This window comes from Podarcis raffonei, chromosome 3, assembly GCF_027172205.1.
Source record: "Podarcis raffonei isolate rPodRaf1 chromosome 3, rPodRaf1.pri, whole genome shotgun sequence".
Taxonomy (NCBI): domain Eukaryota; kingdom Metazoa; phylum Chordata; class Lepidosauria; order Squamata; family Lacertidae; genus Podarcis; species Podarcis raffonei.
The window spans coordinates 112,637,290-112,656,701 of NC_070604.1; the positions used below are offsets into that span (position 1 = coordinate 112,637,290).

A 19,412-nucleotide genomic window follows, 5' to 3' on the forward strand; every position below is an offset into this window, starting at 1 on the left:
GGCGCCCGCCCTGTGGAACGCCCTCCCTTCAGATGTGAAGGAAATAAGCAGCTATCTTATCTTTAAAATATATCTGAAGGCAGCCCTGTTTTTAATATTTAATGCTGTATTGTTTTTAACACTCGATTGGGAGCTGCCCAGAGTGGCTGGGGAAACTCAGCCAGATGGGCGGGGTATAAATAGTAAATTATTATTATTATTATTATTATTATTATTATTATTATTATTATCATCATCATCATCATCATCATCATTCCTTCATTTACAGGGGGTTAGACCATGTTGACCCTCAAGATCCCTTCCAACTCTACAATTCTGTGATCCTAGGATCAGCCATATCTGTCACGGCCAACAACTGCCCCCCTTAGAGGATGATCACTTGGGAAGGGCTGACGTGCCCTTACCCGCCAAAGGCTTCATTTAAAAACCAAGCCCTTGCAAAGTAGAGGAAGAGCCCTCATTTTAAATGAAAGACCCAGAAACGCAAACACTGCTATTATGTTCCAAGTGTAATTTGCTAAATGAGCAGAAGGCCTGATCGCAACTGGATGGCGAGGTCCATGCCCTGCTTTCCAGACGTCAAAATATTTAGCATCTCCAATTAAATCAAATGGGACTAAATTGCCGGGGGAAGAGGGCTCATTCATAGTTTTCCAAAAGTGCATTTCTAAGGATTATTTTTTTTAAAAAACCCCGATGCTAAATGCTGAATGAGTATTTCCAGTCCCGGGAGAGTTAGCAACTTTCTATCTTTCCCCTTTCCTCCTTTCCAGTGCGCAGCGCTGAAGATAAAGGAGGGAAAAGTGCCCTCCTTTTCAGGCGATAGTAATCTGAGACTTTTCCGTTACATGAGGCTCTTAACAAAAGAGCGTAATTCTACCAGCTTGCTTTTCGGAAGGTACCATTGCCTCTCGGCCGCGTGCGCCAGTAGGTGCCCATCCCCTCCCGCTTGGGAACGGGCGCGCGCCCCGAGCCCTCGGCCTCCTCTCCGGGGACCTTTGGAGAGGCGTCCCTGCGCGCGGATGCTCTCGATCCCCAGCGAGCTCCGCCTGGCTTGGCGCGCGCGATCCACCGCCTGCGCTCCCCACCCCGCCGCCTCCCGCCATTGGTACAGTCCTCCACAATGCTTTATGCTAATCAGTGACATCACCGCCACTAAATACGCCGCCAGTGGCTACTGGGGGATTTTGCAAAGTAGCAGAAAGGTCTGAGAGGTGCGGGGAGAGGAGGGAGGAAGGAAGGAAGGAGCCCGAAAGCAGCGCGGGCGGGCGGGCGGGCGCGCGCTTCGACTCTGGACTTGCAACCTGGGCGGGTTGTTTTGTGTCTTCTTTTTTGCGTGGATCCGGATTGCAAGTAAAGGAAGCTTGCAACCCGAAGTCAACTCGATCGCGCGCAGGGGGATCGCCAGCAGCCCACGCGGGTTTAAGTTCGCGCGCGCTGTAGGATGCCATCCTCCGCCGGACTGCTTTGAATCGAATCGGGCGTGGAGGAGGCTGGGACTGAGATCGGGAGAAGGATTTATTTTCATTTTTAAAGGAATCGTGGAGCGAAAGGGCACCACGCGCCCGAGGAAACTGGGATCCGCTTGGATTTGTCTTTGGGAGCAACCTGTGGGTTGCGTCCGTCCCCATCTTTTTAAAAGCGCATCCGTTCCGTTTCGCATGCTGGGATCTTAACCTCGGAGCGGCTCCCTCTCCTCCATGGAAGTGCAGAACCCGGCCAGCATGCCCGTGCCCTTGTCCCCCGCGTGCCCCGCCTCGGTGCCATACAATTACAATCAGCTGGAAGGGAGGTTCAAGCAGTTGCAAGGTAAGCGGCTGCACTTCGCTTTCCCTTTCATCAATAAAATAAAATAATGGTGCGTTGCTGCTGCTCAAAACGGCGAGTTGATCCTGATACTCCTTCGTGCTTCGGTTTGGCGGCGCGCGCGCAGAGGGCACCCGATTTCGAAAAGAATAGGTGTATTATATTCCCAGGTTCTGCCAGGCTGGTTTTCCTGGTTTCGCGGGATCCCGGTCACGGTAACCTCCTCCTGGAAAAGGTGATCCGGGGCCCCTCTCGGACTCTGCCATTGAGAACAATAGGACAAGGATATGGGGGAAGAGGGAGTGGTCTTTTTGTCTGAAACCCCCTCCGGCGATTTACAGCTTTCAGGTGTAAAATCTCTCCCTCTCCCTGGCTCTTTGATCCTTTGGGCGCACTCGGGCGACCACAGGATGGCTCCCAACCGTTTCAGGTGGGCACCTCTCACCTAATTGGGCAACCCCATTTCTTGCGTGCCATGGATTATGGCTTTTATCTTGGCGATTTGGGGGGCGGACGGAGAGAGAGATGTCTTTCCCAGGGCTATGGAAGACTGGGGTGCCCCCCATCCTCTTTCTCATTCACGTGAAACAATGACAACTAGGAAATGTGGTAGTTCTGGGGCTGTCAAAATATGATGGAGCCAGGTTGTCCTTGGCAATTTTAGAGCAGTGTGTGTTTTATGTATGGTGGATTCTCTGGCATGGATGAAATAAGGACAATTCAGAATCTAAAGCTGATTCTCTATTTCACACACACACACACATCTCACACATTTCCCCTCTCTCCTGGAATTGCATATCTCCAAAAAGCAGTCAAAAGTTCAAACCTCAGTGTATATATTTCTTATTTTTGCTCCCTGCCGTCCCACAGACTCAAGCGCTGTGGTTCCTGTCAGAAAGCGAGCTCCAAGAATGTAGTTTTTTGGTCTGGCCATCTTCCAAGCCTACAATTTTATGATTCTGTCTTGGTTTTTCTCTTAATTTCTTGGCATGGGGGTTGGGGGTGGGGAAGGAATCCATTGTAGTATGTTGATCTTTGTGGAAAGCACACAGAAGTGATCCCGCGCTGGATACAAATGGATTAAAAACCAGCCATACCTTTTGAAACATTGTCGAGCAAAGTAGACATTGGCTTGGGGCGGGATGGGGAGCTGTAGCAAAATTGGGCTCCAAATCTATGCAGCGCGAGTTAGAAGTTATACAAGTGGGATCTACAACATGCCAGCCTGCCAGGCCCTTTTGTAGGATACTCCATTTCATTCCTTCTCCCAGTTTTCCAACCAGCTGCTGTGTCTCCATTCTCTGAGCACTGATACCCCTGGGGTTCACGTTGGGCTGTTTTTAGTCCCTGCCGCTAGGTTCCCCCCTAAAGTTCTTCCATGCTTTTGCAAACCTTTGGGTTTTCCAGAGCAAGCCAGCTGATACCTCTCTGGAGCTATTTTAGCATTTTGCACGCCCAGGTTGCTTTTCTGACTCTCTCTGCCCTTTGACCAGAAGGCCTCCATGCCAGATCTGGTAAAAAATAAATAAATCCCTCAAGTTAAAAAGCGGATTGCCACGTGACATAGGGAAAGGTGGCCTACTGCTTAAAAATTAAGTATACACCAGCAGCCTCTTGGGTGTGTGAAGTTCTTTTGAATCCTGACCATCCTAGCTTGTTCCTGGAAGAAGCCATGGCCATTGGGCGTGAAATCACACCCCCAGTCTCTCCCCTGACACAGCCCTAAAGAAGCAGGTTTATCACCTTGTCAGTTTCACTGCTTGAGGAATTTATTTGCAGCCCGTTTTCCCTTGTGGTTTTGAATTGTGCACCGGCTTGCTCTAGCAGAAATAAAAGCCAAACCCTCAGCTCTGGTGTGGCGAAGATTCAGATTTACTGTATTTTTCGCTCTATAAGACGCACCAGACCACAAGACGCACCTAGTTTTTGGAGGAGGAAAACGAGAAAAAAAATATTCTGAATCTCAGAAGCCAGAACAGCAAGAGCGATTGCTGTGCAGTGAAAGCAGCAATCCCTCTTGCTCTTCTGGCTTGTGGGACAGCTGCGCAGCCTGCATTCGCTCCATAAGACGCACACGCTCCATAAGACGCACACACATTCCCCCTTACTTTTTAGGAGGGAAAAAGTGAGTCTTTTAGAGCAAAAAATACAGTAATTGAAAAACACAACAGCAGCTGAATTGGAAGGAAGATCTGGAGGAAGGGTCTCCCTGTTGCAGGACAATCCATCACAAAGGCCTGTCTATTCATAGAACAGCAGAGGATGTTGGAACTGGGGGAAATGGTGTTGAAATGCATTGTTTGGGGTGGGATTTAGGTACAGGAAGCAGTTTTCAAGAGCGCACCAAATGCCAACGATTAGGATAAACGAACAGTGTGCTGTCGCAAAGCTTCTGCTGACAACCCTGTGGAGTTTTTCTAAGTCTTTAAATGCCCTATTGTTTCTATATTTATTTAATTAGATTTATTGCTCAAGGGGGGGGGGAGAGAGGAAACGCTTCCTTTGCTCATTTGCCCTCCAAACCCATGAGACGAGCCAATAATTTCCTTCAGCTGAAAGACGGAGAAAGTGTGATGCGACTAAGGTTGAAGAATTATTCACCCTTGAAAAAGGTGGCGTTTCAGTGCAGATCCAAATTGCAAATCTGTAACCCAGCTAGATCATAGCTTGTTTTTTTTTAAAAAACAAAACTTAAAAATTGCATGTTGCCTCTAGAAGTTTTGTCATGAGAAAATGCACCCCTCTTACTGAAAAATGGTCCACCATATTTGTATCTTACCCAATTGACTGCCCCAAGGTTACCCAGTAAACTTCCTGACTGCACAGAGGGTTGGAACCCAATCCCTCTGGTTCAAAACCAGCACCATCCACTACGGCACATGTACTTTTAAGATGCAAGTTTGTTCTGTCCCCCAAACGCTCTGCTCGTTTGCAATGCATTTAATTGCAGGAATCGCTGCTCCATTCAGTTAATTCGTAGGTTTGGTTGGCAGTGAACTGAGCACGAACCGTATCTAGTAATTGTAATACAAGTCTTGTGCTGCTAGCTGTTTCCTTAGCAACTCCTGTTCCGAAGAACCTTAATTCCAAAAAATAAATAAATAAGACACTGTGAAGTGAGAATGTCAAATTAAAAAAATAGCAAAAATATCCAGATGGTGAAAGCCTGAATCTTTGCGCTCCTGAGGCCGACATCAGATGGTACCCCAGGGATATCATAATATTTTGTAGAACCTCACTCTTGCTTTTGTAAAAAGTTTTGCTTTCCTTTATGTGAGCAAACTTCATTCATACACACACACACACACAATATTTGCATGCTAGCAGAACATGGATGAGGGACTGCCCTGTTCTTAGAAAACATGAGTCGCATCTGCACTATGCATTCAAAGCACCATCATGCCACTTTAAACACTCGTGGCTTTCCCCCAAAGAATCCTGGGAAATGTAGTTTCTTATGGGTGCTTTGAGAGTCGTTAGGAGACCCCTATTTCCTTCACAGCACCGCAGTCCTTCCCAGGGAACTCTGGGAAGTGACGTGTGTCCCATGCAGGCTGCCTTCAGAGCCCTAAGTTCGCCTGCTGCACTTAGGGCTCCTCCACACTTCCGCTTGTTCTCTGCCTAAAAAATATGGGTCTGAGTTGTTTTCTGCTTGACATGCTTCCTAGGCATCATTCTGAGTGGTTCTCCCCATGTCCTGCTCCTTACCCAGGGAAAGCCAGCTCTTTAGTGCTAAACTGGAGCCAACAGCAGTCGTCAATCAGAGAAAACCTGAAGTGCTGTTTGCTCCGATTGAGCACTAAAGAGCAATTTTCCTGGAGACAGGGGAAGCCGCGGGACAAGAGGAAGAATGGATAAGCCCTCAGAGATGTTGTGGGGTGCTGTCCTCCTGCCAGCGTTGAACTGAAATTCAATTCCAAGTCTGCTTGGCTTTTGTACATGGAACCGTGGGGGTAGGGAATGCACCTCTGGTTCTTTACCTCTGGCAGCAAGGTTTCAAGTTGCAAGAAGAGGAATCTGACTAAAGATCAGGAAAGAACGGACTCCCTCTGGAGGTTTGTTCATTGGAGGTTTTTAAGCAGAGGTGGGGTGGCCATCTGTCCTGGGTGCTTTAGCTGAGACTCTTGCATTTGCAGGGGGGTGGACTAGATGACCCTCGTGGGTCCCTTCTAGCTCTTTGGTTCTATGATTTCCTGGGCCAGCCCTGATGGGAGTTGGTTGGCTCTTGAGAAACTACATGGAATGTCAAGAATCACCTGGGTAACTTGATAAGTGTGAATGTTATTTGGTTATGGGCAAACCAGAGTAGTCTGCTATTGGTCTTTCCAGTGATACTCTTTGGGGCAGTCTTCCCTTTTCAGTTGCCCACCGCTGGGGCTGATGGAAGTTGTAGCCCCAAACATCTGGAGGACACCAGGTTAGGGAAGACATTGTTATTCTTAGTGTTATCTTTTCTACTCTGCACCCCAAGGTCCCAGGGCTATTCTCAGCAATTTAAAATATGGCTACAGCCAATGAAAGACAACCAACCACACCCTAGGCCAGGGGTCAGCAACCTTTTTCAGCCGTGGGCCGGTCCACTGTCCCTCAGACCATGTGGTGGGCAGGACTATATTTTGGAAAAGAATAATGAACGAATTCCTATGCCCCACAAACATAGCTGTCAACTTTCAGATTTGAAAATAAGGGATCAGCCGCCTCACCTGTCCCAGGGACAGTCTACGGGATATCTAACAATCCAGGATAGCAGCGGGAAATAGTGCTGGAGTAAGGGAATTTCCCACAAAAAAAGGGAAGGTTGACAGCTATGCCCACAAATAACCCAGAGATGCATTTAAAATAAAAGCACACATTCTACTAATGTAAAAACGCCAGGCAGGCCCCACAAATAACCCAGAGATGCATTTAAAATAAAAGCACACATTCTACTAATGTAAAAACGCCAGGCAGGCCCCACAAATAACCCAGAGATGCATTTAAAATAAAAGCACACATTCTACTCATGTAAAAACACCAGGCAGGCCCCACAAATAACCCAGAGATGCATTTAAAATAAAAGCACACATTCTACTAATGTAAAAACGCCAGGCAGGCCCCACAAATAACCCAGAGATGCATTTAAAATAAAAGCACACATTCTACTCATGTAAAAACACCAGGCAGGCCCCACAAATAACCCAGAGATGCATTTAAAATAAAAGGACACATTCTACTCATGTAAAAACACCAGGCAGGCCCCACAAATAACCCAGAGATGCATTTTAAATAAAAGGACACATTCTACTCATGTAAAGACATGCTGATTCCCGAACTGCCCGCAGGCCGGATTGAGAAGGCGAATGGGCCGCATTTGGCCCCCGGGCCTTAGGTTGCCTACCCCTGCCCTAGGCCAACCCCAACCTGTCTCATCACCAAAGGAATACAAGCGAATAGTAAAGAGAACCCACGCAAGTGACGCTGACACAAAACCCCACATGTGCAGTAAGTAGAATAAAAGCATAACTTCTCACCCCACTCACCATCCCTCTCTCCACCTCTTTCCCCCTTTTTCTTCCTAATGTAACACTAATGTCTCAGCAAATGAAACTGATCTGTAGGAAATGTAACTTGAGAAAAGAGACATTGCACATACTTTTGTAAACCAAGAAATCTTTAATGAATATATATTTTTTAAAAGGCAGTTTACAACAAATCACAGTCAAAGAATGGGGTGTGTCCTATTATTGTTAATTTGATTTCGAGGAAGTACGGCCAAATGGCTATATTGCTGGCAAAAACCACATCTCAGTTGTGTGTAGAGACACTAGAACGTGCTGATCTAACAAATGCTGTTGATGGGAGATGTAAATGTCGTGCTGAGAGATATTTTGAAGACAGTTCCTTCCTTTCTTTGCCCCGTGGTGTGGCATATTAGATAATTAAACGGGCAGGTGCTACAACACTCCAGTGTTTAGTTGCATTAATTTTCAGAATTTATAGCGGAGCTGTTATTAATGTGTGCAACGTATAATTACAGTGTTTCTTTCGGAATGCTGGATTGCACAAAGGGGTGTGGATTTGGCTGGCTTCCGAATGATTGGGGTTGGGTCTGGTTGGTTTTGTCAAGCGGATTAACTTGTAGTATCTATGCAGATTTGCCTCTCCTGTGGGAAAAGAGGCACCTGACTCCGAGATAAAGTCATTGAATTGCTAGCTTTGATGAGAACATTAGCAAGTTTGATCAGTTAACAGATCTGTGCTTGAAGGTGTGGGGCGAAAGTTGAGATTTGCGCTGCCAAATCCTGTCAAAAACATTTTGGTACGGTGTGCTCAACTATCGTTTGGCCCACAGTTCTTTCAGATAGTCAGTGTGAATGAAGTCAAGGCTTGGTAGGTATCACAACCATCCAGAAATTTTCGTTTGGCTAGAAAGTTTCCCAAGATATCCTGAAGCAGGGGCTCTTTTGCTCTTCTTCGTTTCTGAAGTTGACTGTAGTCCATGAAAGTTTATGCTGTAATAAATTTGATAGTCTTTAATGCAGGTAAGAGGACCTTTTTCACTTCTGACGGTCAGGTTGAGAGGGCTGCATTTGTCCATCCTGTTCTTCAATCTTGCTTTTAAGGTTCCACAAAACTCTTTGTTGTTGATGCTGCTAAAGTCTAACAATTCTACTGCACTGGAAATTCATATTTCCTGTTATGTATATGTATCAGCCTGTCAGTTTCATGAGGTCATCACCTGTGGTCCTGTTCTGAATGCCTCCACCCTCTGAAGTTACATGAGTGCTGGTCAGGGCCTTATTGAATTAGTGGCCCAACTATGGAATACCCCAGAAATACTCATTTGTCGCTGGCCTTTCTGTCTTTACATTCCAAGTCAAAACAGTCTTGTTTTCTAGAGTATTCAGTGGATGATGTTTCTCCTTCTCTGCACGGTTTGGTATCTACCATTTCCTTGAGGCCCACTTGCTCCTAGCTTGCTTAAACAACTTTAGATTATTTTAGATCAGTTTGAATGTGAGTCAGCAAAAAGAAATTAATATCCAGCGAACACAACCTCTGTTAGCAGTCGTAATCTAAAAACAGGTTCAGCATCCTTACTATTTCCCTTTTCGTTTTCGACGCAAAACCTGCCCTGGTGAGTAGAACGCTGTCAAAGAATCACGTGACAGAAATAAAACAATCAATCTGACAAACTGTATTTCCAGTGTCCAACACTTTAAACAGAGGTGGTTCCCTCTGATGCTGCAGTATAAAAGCCCCTGTAATATTCTTAAAAGGGTCTCTTCTCCAGTCTTTGGAGAGTAGCTGGAAGTAGGGAGGCAGAAAAAGGTCCTCCTTTCCTTCCACTCTGCAGTTTTAATCTGAAATATATAATAATATAATAATAATTTATTATTTATACTCCGCCCATCTGGCTGGGTTTCCCCAATCACTGACAAATCACTGGGCGGCTTCCAACTGAATATTAAAAACAATACAGCATCAGACATTAAAAACTTCCCTAAAGAGGGCTGCCTTCAGTTGTCTTTTGAAAGTAAAATAGTTGTTTATTGCCTTGACATCTGCTGGGAGGGCATTCCACAGGGCAGGTGCCACTACCGAGAAGGCCCTCTGTCTGGTTCCCTGTAACCTTACTTCTCGCAATGAGGGAACCGCCAGAAGGCCCTCGGCGCTGGACCTCAGTGTCCGGGCTGAACGATGGGGGTGGAGACACTCCTTCAGGTATACAGGACCGAGGCCGTACTGCGGTACTGTGCCCAGAGCTCAGAAACTGCTCACGCTAACGAAATTCCCTGTCGCAAAATGCACCTAGAACAATGGGAATTTCAAACACTGCTCCCAACATTAAGCTTCATTAGATGCTCCAATGCGAGAGGGAGGAAAAACTTCTCTCATTGTGTACACCCCCCCCCATTTATTTGCCTCCCCCCCCAATAGAAAACTCCAAATACTGCAAACTTTCCTCCTAAACCAACACCACAGCCCAACAGAGACAGTAGTGGAATGATTTCATTTATAATTTCACATGTTTATTTAAAAACATTTATATACCAGTTTAATGGAAGGGGCATAGCTCATCCGCATGGTACGAGCATCCGCATGGTTCTGCAAGCAGGGTCATTGTACAATGTCTGGATGGGTTAAACAGATTTCCTACTGCTGCTCAGAGAGCAATTCAGACTAAACCCTCAAGTTTTTAATTGTTGGCAATGCAAAAAGTGTACAGCTGTGTTTTTGTAACCAGGTCGTGACTCACAAGCACTTGCTTGCACTTTGCGGCGTTTCCTAAGCCTGTTCTGGCCAACGCGGTTGTGCAGGGCCTGTGTTTCTTGTCACAACGGGAGTGTTAACTTTCTTTGGGGCTTGTATTCCAAAATCTGCTCCAGCAGATAATAGACCTTAAGGTCATGAACCATAAATGCCGCACAGTAGGCTCTGTGAAAGGGAATAACAACACCTTGTTGTTCCTCTCTCGGTGTTGCAGGAAGAGACGCAAAGTATTAAATGCATGCATGGAACCATAGGTCTGGAGTGGAGAACATGCTTAGCATGAGGAAGGTTGCAAGTTGAATCCCTGGCCCCAAAGGAGAAAGATATAGGTAGCAGGTGATGGGAAAGGCTTCTTCTAGATCCTATGGAGCACAGCTTTCCAAACTTTTCATGTTGGTGACATGCATCATTTCGCGACACAGTAATTCAGTTGTACAAGCAAACTGGAGGTTAAACTAACCACCTTCCAGCCCTGGGAGGAGTGTGGGGCGTGTTGGTGTGACGCACTTACACACTGCAGCCGACACACTAATGTGTCGTGACAAACAGTCTGGGAAGCTCCACCATAGAGATTTGTTCTTGTGGGTTTATTTCAAATGAGTAAAAGAAACAGAGGCTGCTTTTCTCCCATGTCAGCTTCGTAGCAAGCTGCAATGCCCAACTAACCAAGGAAAGAGCAAGGATCCCTTTGAAACTTGTTAGGAATACAGGAATGATGTCTTGTATTCTGAATTCGGAGCCAGTGTTTCCTGCTTGGCAGGGGGTTGGACTCGATGGCCCTTGTGGTCTCTTCCAACTCTATGATTCTATGATTCTAAGGAGTGCCTTCACTTATATCAGTGGTCAAACTTGGCCCTCCAGATGTTTTGAGACGACAACTCCCATCATCCCTAGCTAACAGAACCAGTGTCAGGGATGATGGGAATTGTAGCCCCAAAACATCTGGAGGGCCAAGTTTGGCCACGACTGACATATCAACCTCCTGAATCAGCCAGATCTTCAGAGGAGGCAAGATGAGAGGCAAGGCTGGTGACTTGATGGAGCAGAGCCTTCTTGGTATTGGTGCCACAGCTTTGGAACTGGGGAGGCTTGCTATGTTTTGAGCAATGGCAAAGCTTCAAAGGTACCCTGGACAGCTCCATGAAGAGCTCAGGCTTAATGTTGCTTCAGCAGCAGCCATCCTCAGATTGAGTCTTCAATAAATAGGAGCTGTAGCACTATATCAGTTGCTAGTTGTGTCATTGGTAAGAGAAGCCTCTTCATTCATTGCTATAACCCCCCCCCCCGATCTTCTGGTGAAGGGCAGGTAATAATGATTATAAATTTGAGGGGGCCCTGCCAACTTTAGCAGTTGTTGACTTGGACAGAACAAGAGAAACTGTGATTCCCCTGGAGCTTCTGAGCTGGAGGCCTCTGAGTTAGAGAAAAGCAGGGCGATGCTCTCAGGGTAGAGAGGTGCCAGCACAATGGTCTTTCCTTTGCAGAAGTGCTTCTCTTTGGCCATTTTCTCTTGCATTCTAATCATTAGCCTTATCCCCTGAAGAAGGAGAGTCTTGACTCAAGTCACGACAAGGCCAGACTGGTCCAGTCCATTTCGACTTTCAGTAAGGCTGCGGAGAATTTTGCTGTTGTTCTGCCAATCTCTTAGTGGGTGCTAATTTGTTTGTGGAGAGTCTCGAAGTCATCATGTGTGCTCCTTTTTTTGTACTTGTTTGTCCTTTTCTTGCAGTTGGTTATTCAAATAGTTATTGATCCAACATATGCAGTCACTGTTGGCCCCTGGTCCACCTTGAGTTGGCAAAAAGACGCTATGTAAACAGATTTATTTATTTTAACAATACTTCCAAGAGGTAATTCCACAGAGCCACTCCTTTTTGTTATGGTTAAAGATAAAGGTAAAGGGGCCCCTGACCATTAGGTCCAGTCATGACTGACTCTGGGGTTGCAGCGCTCATCTCGCTTTATTGGCCGAGGGAGCTGGCGTACAGCTTCCGGGTCATGTGGCCAGCATGACTAAGCCTCTTCTGGCGAACCAGAGCAGCGCACGGAAATGCCGTTTACCTTCTCACCGGAGCGGTACCTATTTATCTGCTTGCACTTCTGATGTGCTTTCGAACTGCTAGGTTGGCAGGAGCAGGGACCGAGCAACAGGAGCTCACCCCATCACGGGGATTGGAACCAGCGACCTTCTGATCGGCAAGTCCTAGGCTCTGTGGTTTAACCCACAGCGCCACCCGCGTCCCTTTTGTTATGGTTAGGTTTTGCCAAATCTGCAGTGACCAGTGATTTACAACTCGACTCTTACCTCAGAGTGTTTCTATGGGGGAAACCCTTTATTTGGCAGGAATCAACACTTAGCAAGACAAATGAGTAAGACATTTCCTTGCACCCCAGTGACATGATCCACAGATGGTGCTTCAAAAACGCGTAATGCTCCAGCATACCTCGAAGGTGTCTCAGCAAAAACCTGTAAAATGGTGGCACAGAGTTCTTCATCAGACCAACCTTTGCAGCCCATATAACTTAAAATACTTTGATACTTTAGTACGAAGCAACGTTAGCAGTGCACATCCCTTATTTTGCATGCAATTTTTGGATGGGTTTTTGCTCTTAACTGTGCTCTCCCTTGAGTGCCATTAAAATATGCCTTAATTTAAGGCACTGGAGGAATGTTGGAGAAGAGAAAATTATAGTGTTGCATCCTGATTCATAGAAACTGTTTCCTGCATTGGATCCCCCCCTTTTTTTAAACTGGGCAGTTTGTTGTGTTTCCTATTATGCATTGCCCAGATGTTCATGGCCAGAATTTCAAGTATAGCTATGGTCGGCCTTTGTCCTACCGCTGCCCCCTGCCAAGACTGAGCAAGGTTATAGTGCAGGTATTTAATTACTGTACTTCCTTCAAAGGGGTTTTGTCTCCTTCCCGCCACCCTTTAGTTCCCATTTAAAAACTGTGCTGAGCAGGATTAAATGTCTCTGTGTTATTCAGTTTCAGCGCAAGACGTTAACACAGCCCTGGCAACATAAAGGAGCGCAGTCATCTTATATTAAATGAATCGCTCCAAAAACGTTGGCTTTAAAAGAGTGGGAACTTGTCTCCTATTCCCTTCCTCCACCTCCTCTCTTTCTCTGAGCGTGCAAAATATTTGATATTCTGCTTTCTGTCTTGGAAGTGTTTGAATATTTCGGAAGGGTGCCACCATGCATGTCCCGAAATTGTAATTATAAGAGCTGTTGCTAGGGCTAGTTACTAGAACAGGCAGATTCTCAATGGTTCAGATGCTACTTTCTTTTTTTAATTTGGAAAATGAAACTCCAGTAATAAGTTTTATTAGAGCCTTTGGAGATTTTATCTTGCTTATGGTACTATTGGAAACAGCCATAGCTTTGTGGTAGAGCAGATACTATGCATGCAAAATGTCCCAGGTTTCTTCCTGGTTTCTCAGGATTGGGCAATTGCAGAGCTATCAGAACTGATGGTTTGATTCAGGATAAGGCAATTCCCTGTGCTCTGGTAGTACTATCAGTGTAAAGGGTGGGTTAATATTATGAATTAAATTTGTATACCGCCCTTCGTCCATAGATCTCAGGACTGCAATACCTCAAGAACCGCCTCTTTCCACATGAACCTACCCTGACCCTGAGATCATCTTCTGAGGCCTCCTCGAGGGGTTCGGAGGGTGACAACATGAGAACGGGGCCTTCTCTGCAGTGGCTCCCCATCTGTGGAATGCTCTCCCCAGGGAAGTTTGCCTGGTGCCTTCATTATACACCTTTTGGCACCAGGCAAAAACGTTCCTTTTTAACCAGGCCTGTGGTTGATCTGATTTAATCCTATGCCCTTTTAAAATGTGGTTTTTTGTGTGTGTGTGAGGCTATTGGGTTGTTGTTTTTATTTTTATTAGGTATTTTGTAGTTTTATATCTTGATTTTAATCTGTGAACCACCCTGAGACCCCCAGATATAGGGTGGTAAATAAAATAATAAATAAATAATAAGCCTAATAAAAAGGCATAAATAGATCACTTCTCCAACGAACCTATGGTCTAGATTTCAGCAGCAGTGGAGACAACAAAAGTGGAAGGGTCCCTTTAATGTCAAAGTCCTGAAAAAGTCCTGTAATGAGTCTCCCCCCCCCTTTTTATTAAGAGATACTTTTATTCAGGCTTCTAATTTTTTTTTCCTATAAAATATTTATTAACTTTTTCACACATTATAAGCATACATATCACAACAAAAAACGAAAACATAAACCACAAACACACACAAAACACAAAAAACACCACATGTATAATTTCAATCCCTTATTTTCATAAAACTTATTTTCCCGACCTCCTCGTACCTCCCCTTACTGCATTCCAATCCCTAATTAATTTTGATCAACAAATCCCTCCCTGATTTCTAGTAAATAATTTTGACCTTTCTTTTCATATTGCATAATGATTACAGCATACAACCTCATATTTTCCAAATCCACAACGTCTTAGCATTCAACAATTTTACAATGTTTCTTAAGATAGTCTTTAAATTTCTTCCAATCTTCTTCCGCCGTCTCTTTTCCCTGGTCTCGGATTCTGCCGGTCATCTCTGCCAGTCCCATTATTCAGGCTTCTAAAACTACGGTGTTGTAGCAAACATTAGTCATTCTCAGAAGGGAATGCCGGTGACTTGACACAGGCCCAGTAATTTCAATGGGTCTACATTTAGTAGAACCTGCTTGGATTATACCCATAATGATTTCTAGGCCCTGGAGTCAGCAGACATCAACTTTTGAAACTGTTAGGGTTCCAGCACCTTGGAAAGGCCTAGCCATGAAGCCTGTCCCTTAAAACTTATCCTTTTTAACTGTCCAACCAGCACTGGGAAACTCAGTCTGGGAGCTGCCATTTTATTTTCCCATGATGACACTCAGGGGCATTCTGCAAAAAGTAATGAGTCATTGAGTTCTTCAGTGAAATGTACACCCCGCCCTCCTAAGCTTGGTTCATGCCATACTTGTGCCATGCTGGCGCTCTCTGCTCCCTGCACAGGTGCAAGTGGAGCTCAGCCATTTGTGACCAGCAACCTTGCATTTTGCAATCTGTTGCTGGGCTGCAGGACTCCAGGCTAAGGTGGAGGGAGAAATCAAGCACCGTTGTGCTCTTCCCACTGAAATAAAAACTCTGTGCGTGCAAAAGAGAAGAACTCCAGTCAAGGCTTCTCCTTCCACTACCAGGTTTCTGTGTGCATGGAGCATAGCTGTCAACTTACAGATTTGTAAATAAGGGGCCAGCAGCCTCGGAAATAAGGGATCAGCAGCCAAAATAAGGGATTTTCCGGGCACAGGTATGTTCGACTTCTGAGCCCCTCCAAGGCAGAAAGCCCAGCCAGCAGCCAAACAAAGCCTCAAGGAAAACCACTGTCACCTCTTGATCAGCACAAGGCATGCAAGCTCCACCCCCAGTCGTTCTTAGACTTCTTATTGGGTGAGCAACGCAGCCGAGCAACACAGTTGGAGCCTCCCTCCTCCCTGGCCGGCAGGGAGGGAGGGAGAGGAGCTGCTTCCTTTGAAACCCGGGAAATTTAAGGGGCATCATCCATAAGGGACAGCAGCGGGACACAGCGCTGGGATAAGGGGCTGTCCCGCCAAATAAGGGACGCTTGACAGCTATGGCATGGAGCAGTCAATCATTTGCTCCATCACCCATAGGATGAACTGGTATGGCCCACATTGGCCGTCTGCAGAAATTTCTGGCCTTTGCATGGCAGGAATAAAGGTAAAGGTTTGCAGCTGTTGCCCTGCACACTTTCTTTGCCTCTGGCCCCACCCACCCCAGACGTGTGGCCCCCTGAAGCTTCTCCTTGAGGAAGTGTGGCCCTCAGCCTGCCCAGGTTTCCTCACCTCTGCAGCAAAAATGCCAGCTTCCGTGGAGCCAGGAGTACCCGCTAGCTGTTGCCAGAGCATCAGTGTTTAATCTAGCTGGCTTTATTGGCTCCCAGAGGCAATGCTGTTAAACAGGTCTCGGGAAGGAAATCTGCCTGTGCTCCTGAGCAAGGATAGTCCTTTCAAGGGCGGGGTGAAAGGCCATTGCCAAGCAGAATTAGAAGCCTGGGGATTATGCTTCATTACGGAATTAATCCCTCATTGCTCACAAGCCCGAAATCGAGTGCGGCAGAATTATAAAAATAGGAAATGGCACGTAGGCCCATGTAGCTTCGCTCCCTTGTCTTTGCCACCCTGGCCTGGTTTTCGCGTCACTCAAAGCCTACTAGGACACCTTCCAACGTAACTGGGAATCCATGTCTTGGGAGGGGAAGACGTGATGCGAGGGCTTTTTAAAAGCAGGGAGAATTTATGCAGATAGTGAGGCAGGTTTTTCCTTGTTGTTTTCTTTTTGTATTAGCTTTTTAAAAATTATTATTTTATTTTGACAAAGTACCGTATTTTTCCCTCTATAACACGCAGATTTTTTCTCCTAAAAAGGAAGGGGAAATGTCTGTGCGTGTTATTGAGCGAATGTGTGGTCCCTGGAGCCAAAAAATCAGGCAAAAATCAAATCGCGCTTCACGGAGAAGGGAAACCTGAAAAGAGGAAGCGGCTGCTTTCCTGCATTCTGCCTCAGGGTCTTACTGCCCACCCTCCTCTGTTTCGTTGCTGTGTTTGCTGAAACGGAACAAAGAGCAGGGAAAGCCCCTCCCCTCCAGGCAAGCAGAGGGGAAAGCAGAGTGTCCTTCCTTCTAATTCCTCTCTGTGCTCCGGTGCTGCTGGGGGAGAGGGAGAGGAGGAGGGAAAGAGAGGGGGGAGGGAGAGAGAGGGGGGAGGGGGAGAGAGAGAGAGAGAGATGGCTGGCTTGGGTGGGGGGAAACTTTTGCCTTTCTTTCCTCCCTCCCGTTAAATCCCTCTCCTGCATTCTTAGCCAGCTGCTTCTCTGCACACCCCTCTCATGTCCCTTCTTTCTTTTTCTTTCGCTCCCCACTTAAAATGTGGTTACAAAGCATAGATCCACATGGATCCTCAGGATCTTTGCATTGGGTCACCCCAAATTCACCATCAGATCACATAGCATGTCCATGGCTACAGCCTGCCCCCCCCCAAATCACGCACCCACTGTTGCCTGGGGCTGCAATGGTGCAAAAATGTGGTTACAAAGCATGGATCCACAGGGATTCTCAGGATCTTTGCATTGGGTCACCCCAAATTCACCATCAGATCACATAGCATGTCCATGGCTACAGCCTGCACCAGAAAAATCACGCACCCACTGTTGCCTGGGGCTGCAATGGTGCAAAAACGTGGTTACAAAGCATGGATCCACAGGAATTCTCAGGATTTTTGCATTGGGTCACCCCAAATTCACCATCAGATCACATGTCTGTGGCCACAGCATGAAGCACAAAAATGATACATCCACTGTTTCATTCAGAATGTTTTTTCCCTTGTTTTCCTCCTCTAAAAACAATGTGCGTGTTATGGTCAGGTGCGTGTTATAGAGCGAAAAATACGGTAATAACCATACGTGGAACGAGTCTGCCTCTGTGGCTTGATAGAGGTAGAAATTGTCTCTCATGTTACGCTGCCGTTTCTACGGGGATATACGCTCGGTATTTATTACCCCTGCTATGCAAAAATCTCCAAATGAATCTGAACTTCAGTGTCTAAAATCCCTGGTAGAGGAGAAGGATCCTGAGATCACATTAAGGGTAGCCAAATTCTGTGCAATTGCCATAAAACTTAGGGAACAAGCTGTAATAATGATAAATAAATAAGAATAGAAATGTGCACCCCACCACCGAGACCATTCTATTGTAATTATCCAACCTCCTGAAATTTCAACACCTCTTGCGATGGTTTGATCCCTTTCCGTTTTAACAGTACAAATTGTACAAACACCTTGAAATCATTTCTCCTGTATGTTCTCCGTTTTACCTTAATGGCACATGTACCGGTAAATTTATCATGAATAGCTATATCCCACACCACTTTATACCGTTTCAACAACATCAGAAGAGTCTACTGGATCAGGCCAGTGGCCCATCAAGTCCAGCATCCTGTTCTCACAATGGCCAGCTAGACGCCTATCGGAAACCCACAAGCAGGTTCCTGGGCACAAGAACCCTCTACCCTGCTGCCGTTTCCACCAACTGGTGTTCAGAACCATTGTTGCCTTCCACCATGGAGACAAGAACTAGTAGCAGACTTGCACTTGTCTAATCCTCTTCTAAAGCCATCCAAATCAGTGGCCATCACTGTGCTGGGCCCAGGGGTAACCTGTGCAACACAGTCCAGGACCAGTCCAGAATCCAAAGGTTCCGCTAGGAGTCAGTCCGACAGGGCCAAGGCAGGAAACCAGGCAAGGACAGGTACAGGATCTCAGGCAGGTTCTAACATACAGCAATTTTGCTCCCACAACCTGGGGCAGGGCCCAACAGCCTTTTATCTTTGTTGGGGTAGTGGCCGGTCCTGATCCCCTGGCGACTCACCTCCCTGTTTCGCCTGAAGATGAGCACTCCTCCTGCGAGTACTCAGGTCTCTCCTCTCAGACCTTCGTCTCTGCAGCTCGGGAGACGTCGGTGGGTTACTAGACCCAGGGGCCGCCTCAGCCTCCCCTGACCAAACCGGTAGTGGAGCAGCTGTAAGCGATGGCCCAGCTGAAGGCAACGAGGTAATCCCCGCATCTGGAGCCAGGGCAGGCTCCGGCCCCTGACTCGGCCCAGCTGGTGTTTGTTGCAGGGGAACAGACTGGGACTCTTCAGGATCAGGCCCCAGGCTTGGTTCAGGTGATGCCTGAGGCAAAGGATCTGGTGCAGGCTGAGTCTCCTCTGGTTCCGAGTCGGAGCCAGAGTCCCAGGCCATCACAATCGCTGATTCCTGGGGCACAAGTTCCATAGTTGAACTCTGTGCTGGCTATGCAGTGCTTAATTTATTTAAAGCACTCCTTCTCTGCCTTTCCACATGGTACAAGGGCAGCTTGCACCGAAATACAGAAAGCACAATAAAACAGCAGCCGGCTGTTTACTGGATGCACAATTTCATGTGTTCCACACTTTTCTGTCTCCTGTTGGAAGAAAGAGCTCATAGGGAGGCAGCCCCTAACCGGTGATGAACATGACCAGTCAAAAGCTGTTTGGAGAACCTAACACTTTCTAAGACTCTTTGCAACCCTGAGTAGAGGAGAATATCTTCCATTCACTGCATGACCGGCCAGTTGTATTGCATGGAAGGCCAAAACTAATATTTATATTTCACTGACCGTTTTCAGTGGAGAAATAAATGAAGGAAGTGAAAAAAGGGAGAGAACAAAATAAAAAGGGGAAAAAAGTGCTCGAAGCTGTGATACAGTATATGAGCATATAAGTACAGTGGTACCTCGGTT

At 46.4% G+C, this 19,412-nt stretch overlaps 1 protein-coding gene across 3 annotated transcripts in view; it reads left to right on the forward strand.

Moving 5' to 3' along the window:
* SPTBN1 (spectrin beta, non-erythrocytic 1) overlaps window positions 1-19,412 on the forward strand; it is a 178,991-nt gene that overhangs the window by 29,352 nt on the left and 130,227 nt on the right. Inside the window, exon 1 of one of the 3 annotated variants that reach the window (XM_053383642.1) lies at window positions 1,202-1,809. The exons of the other annotated variants lie outside the window; for them this stretch is intronic. Within the exon in view, the coding sequence (XP_053239617.1) occupies window positions 1,701-1,809 (109 nt within the window). The 5' untranslated portion in view covers window positions 1,202-1,700. Of the gene's footprint in view, window positions 1-1,201; window positions 1,810-19,412 lie in introns of those variants that run through there. 3 annotated transcript variants of the gene reach the window in all.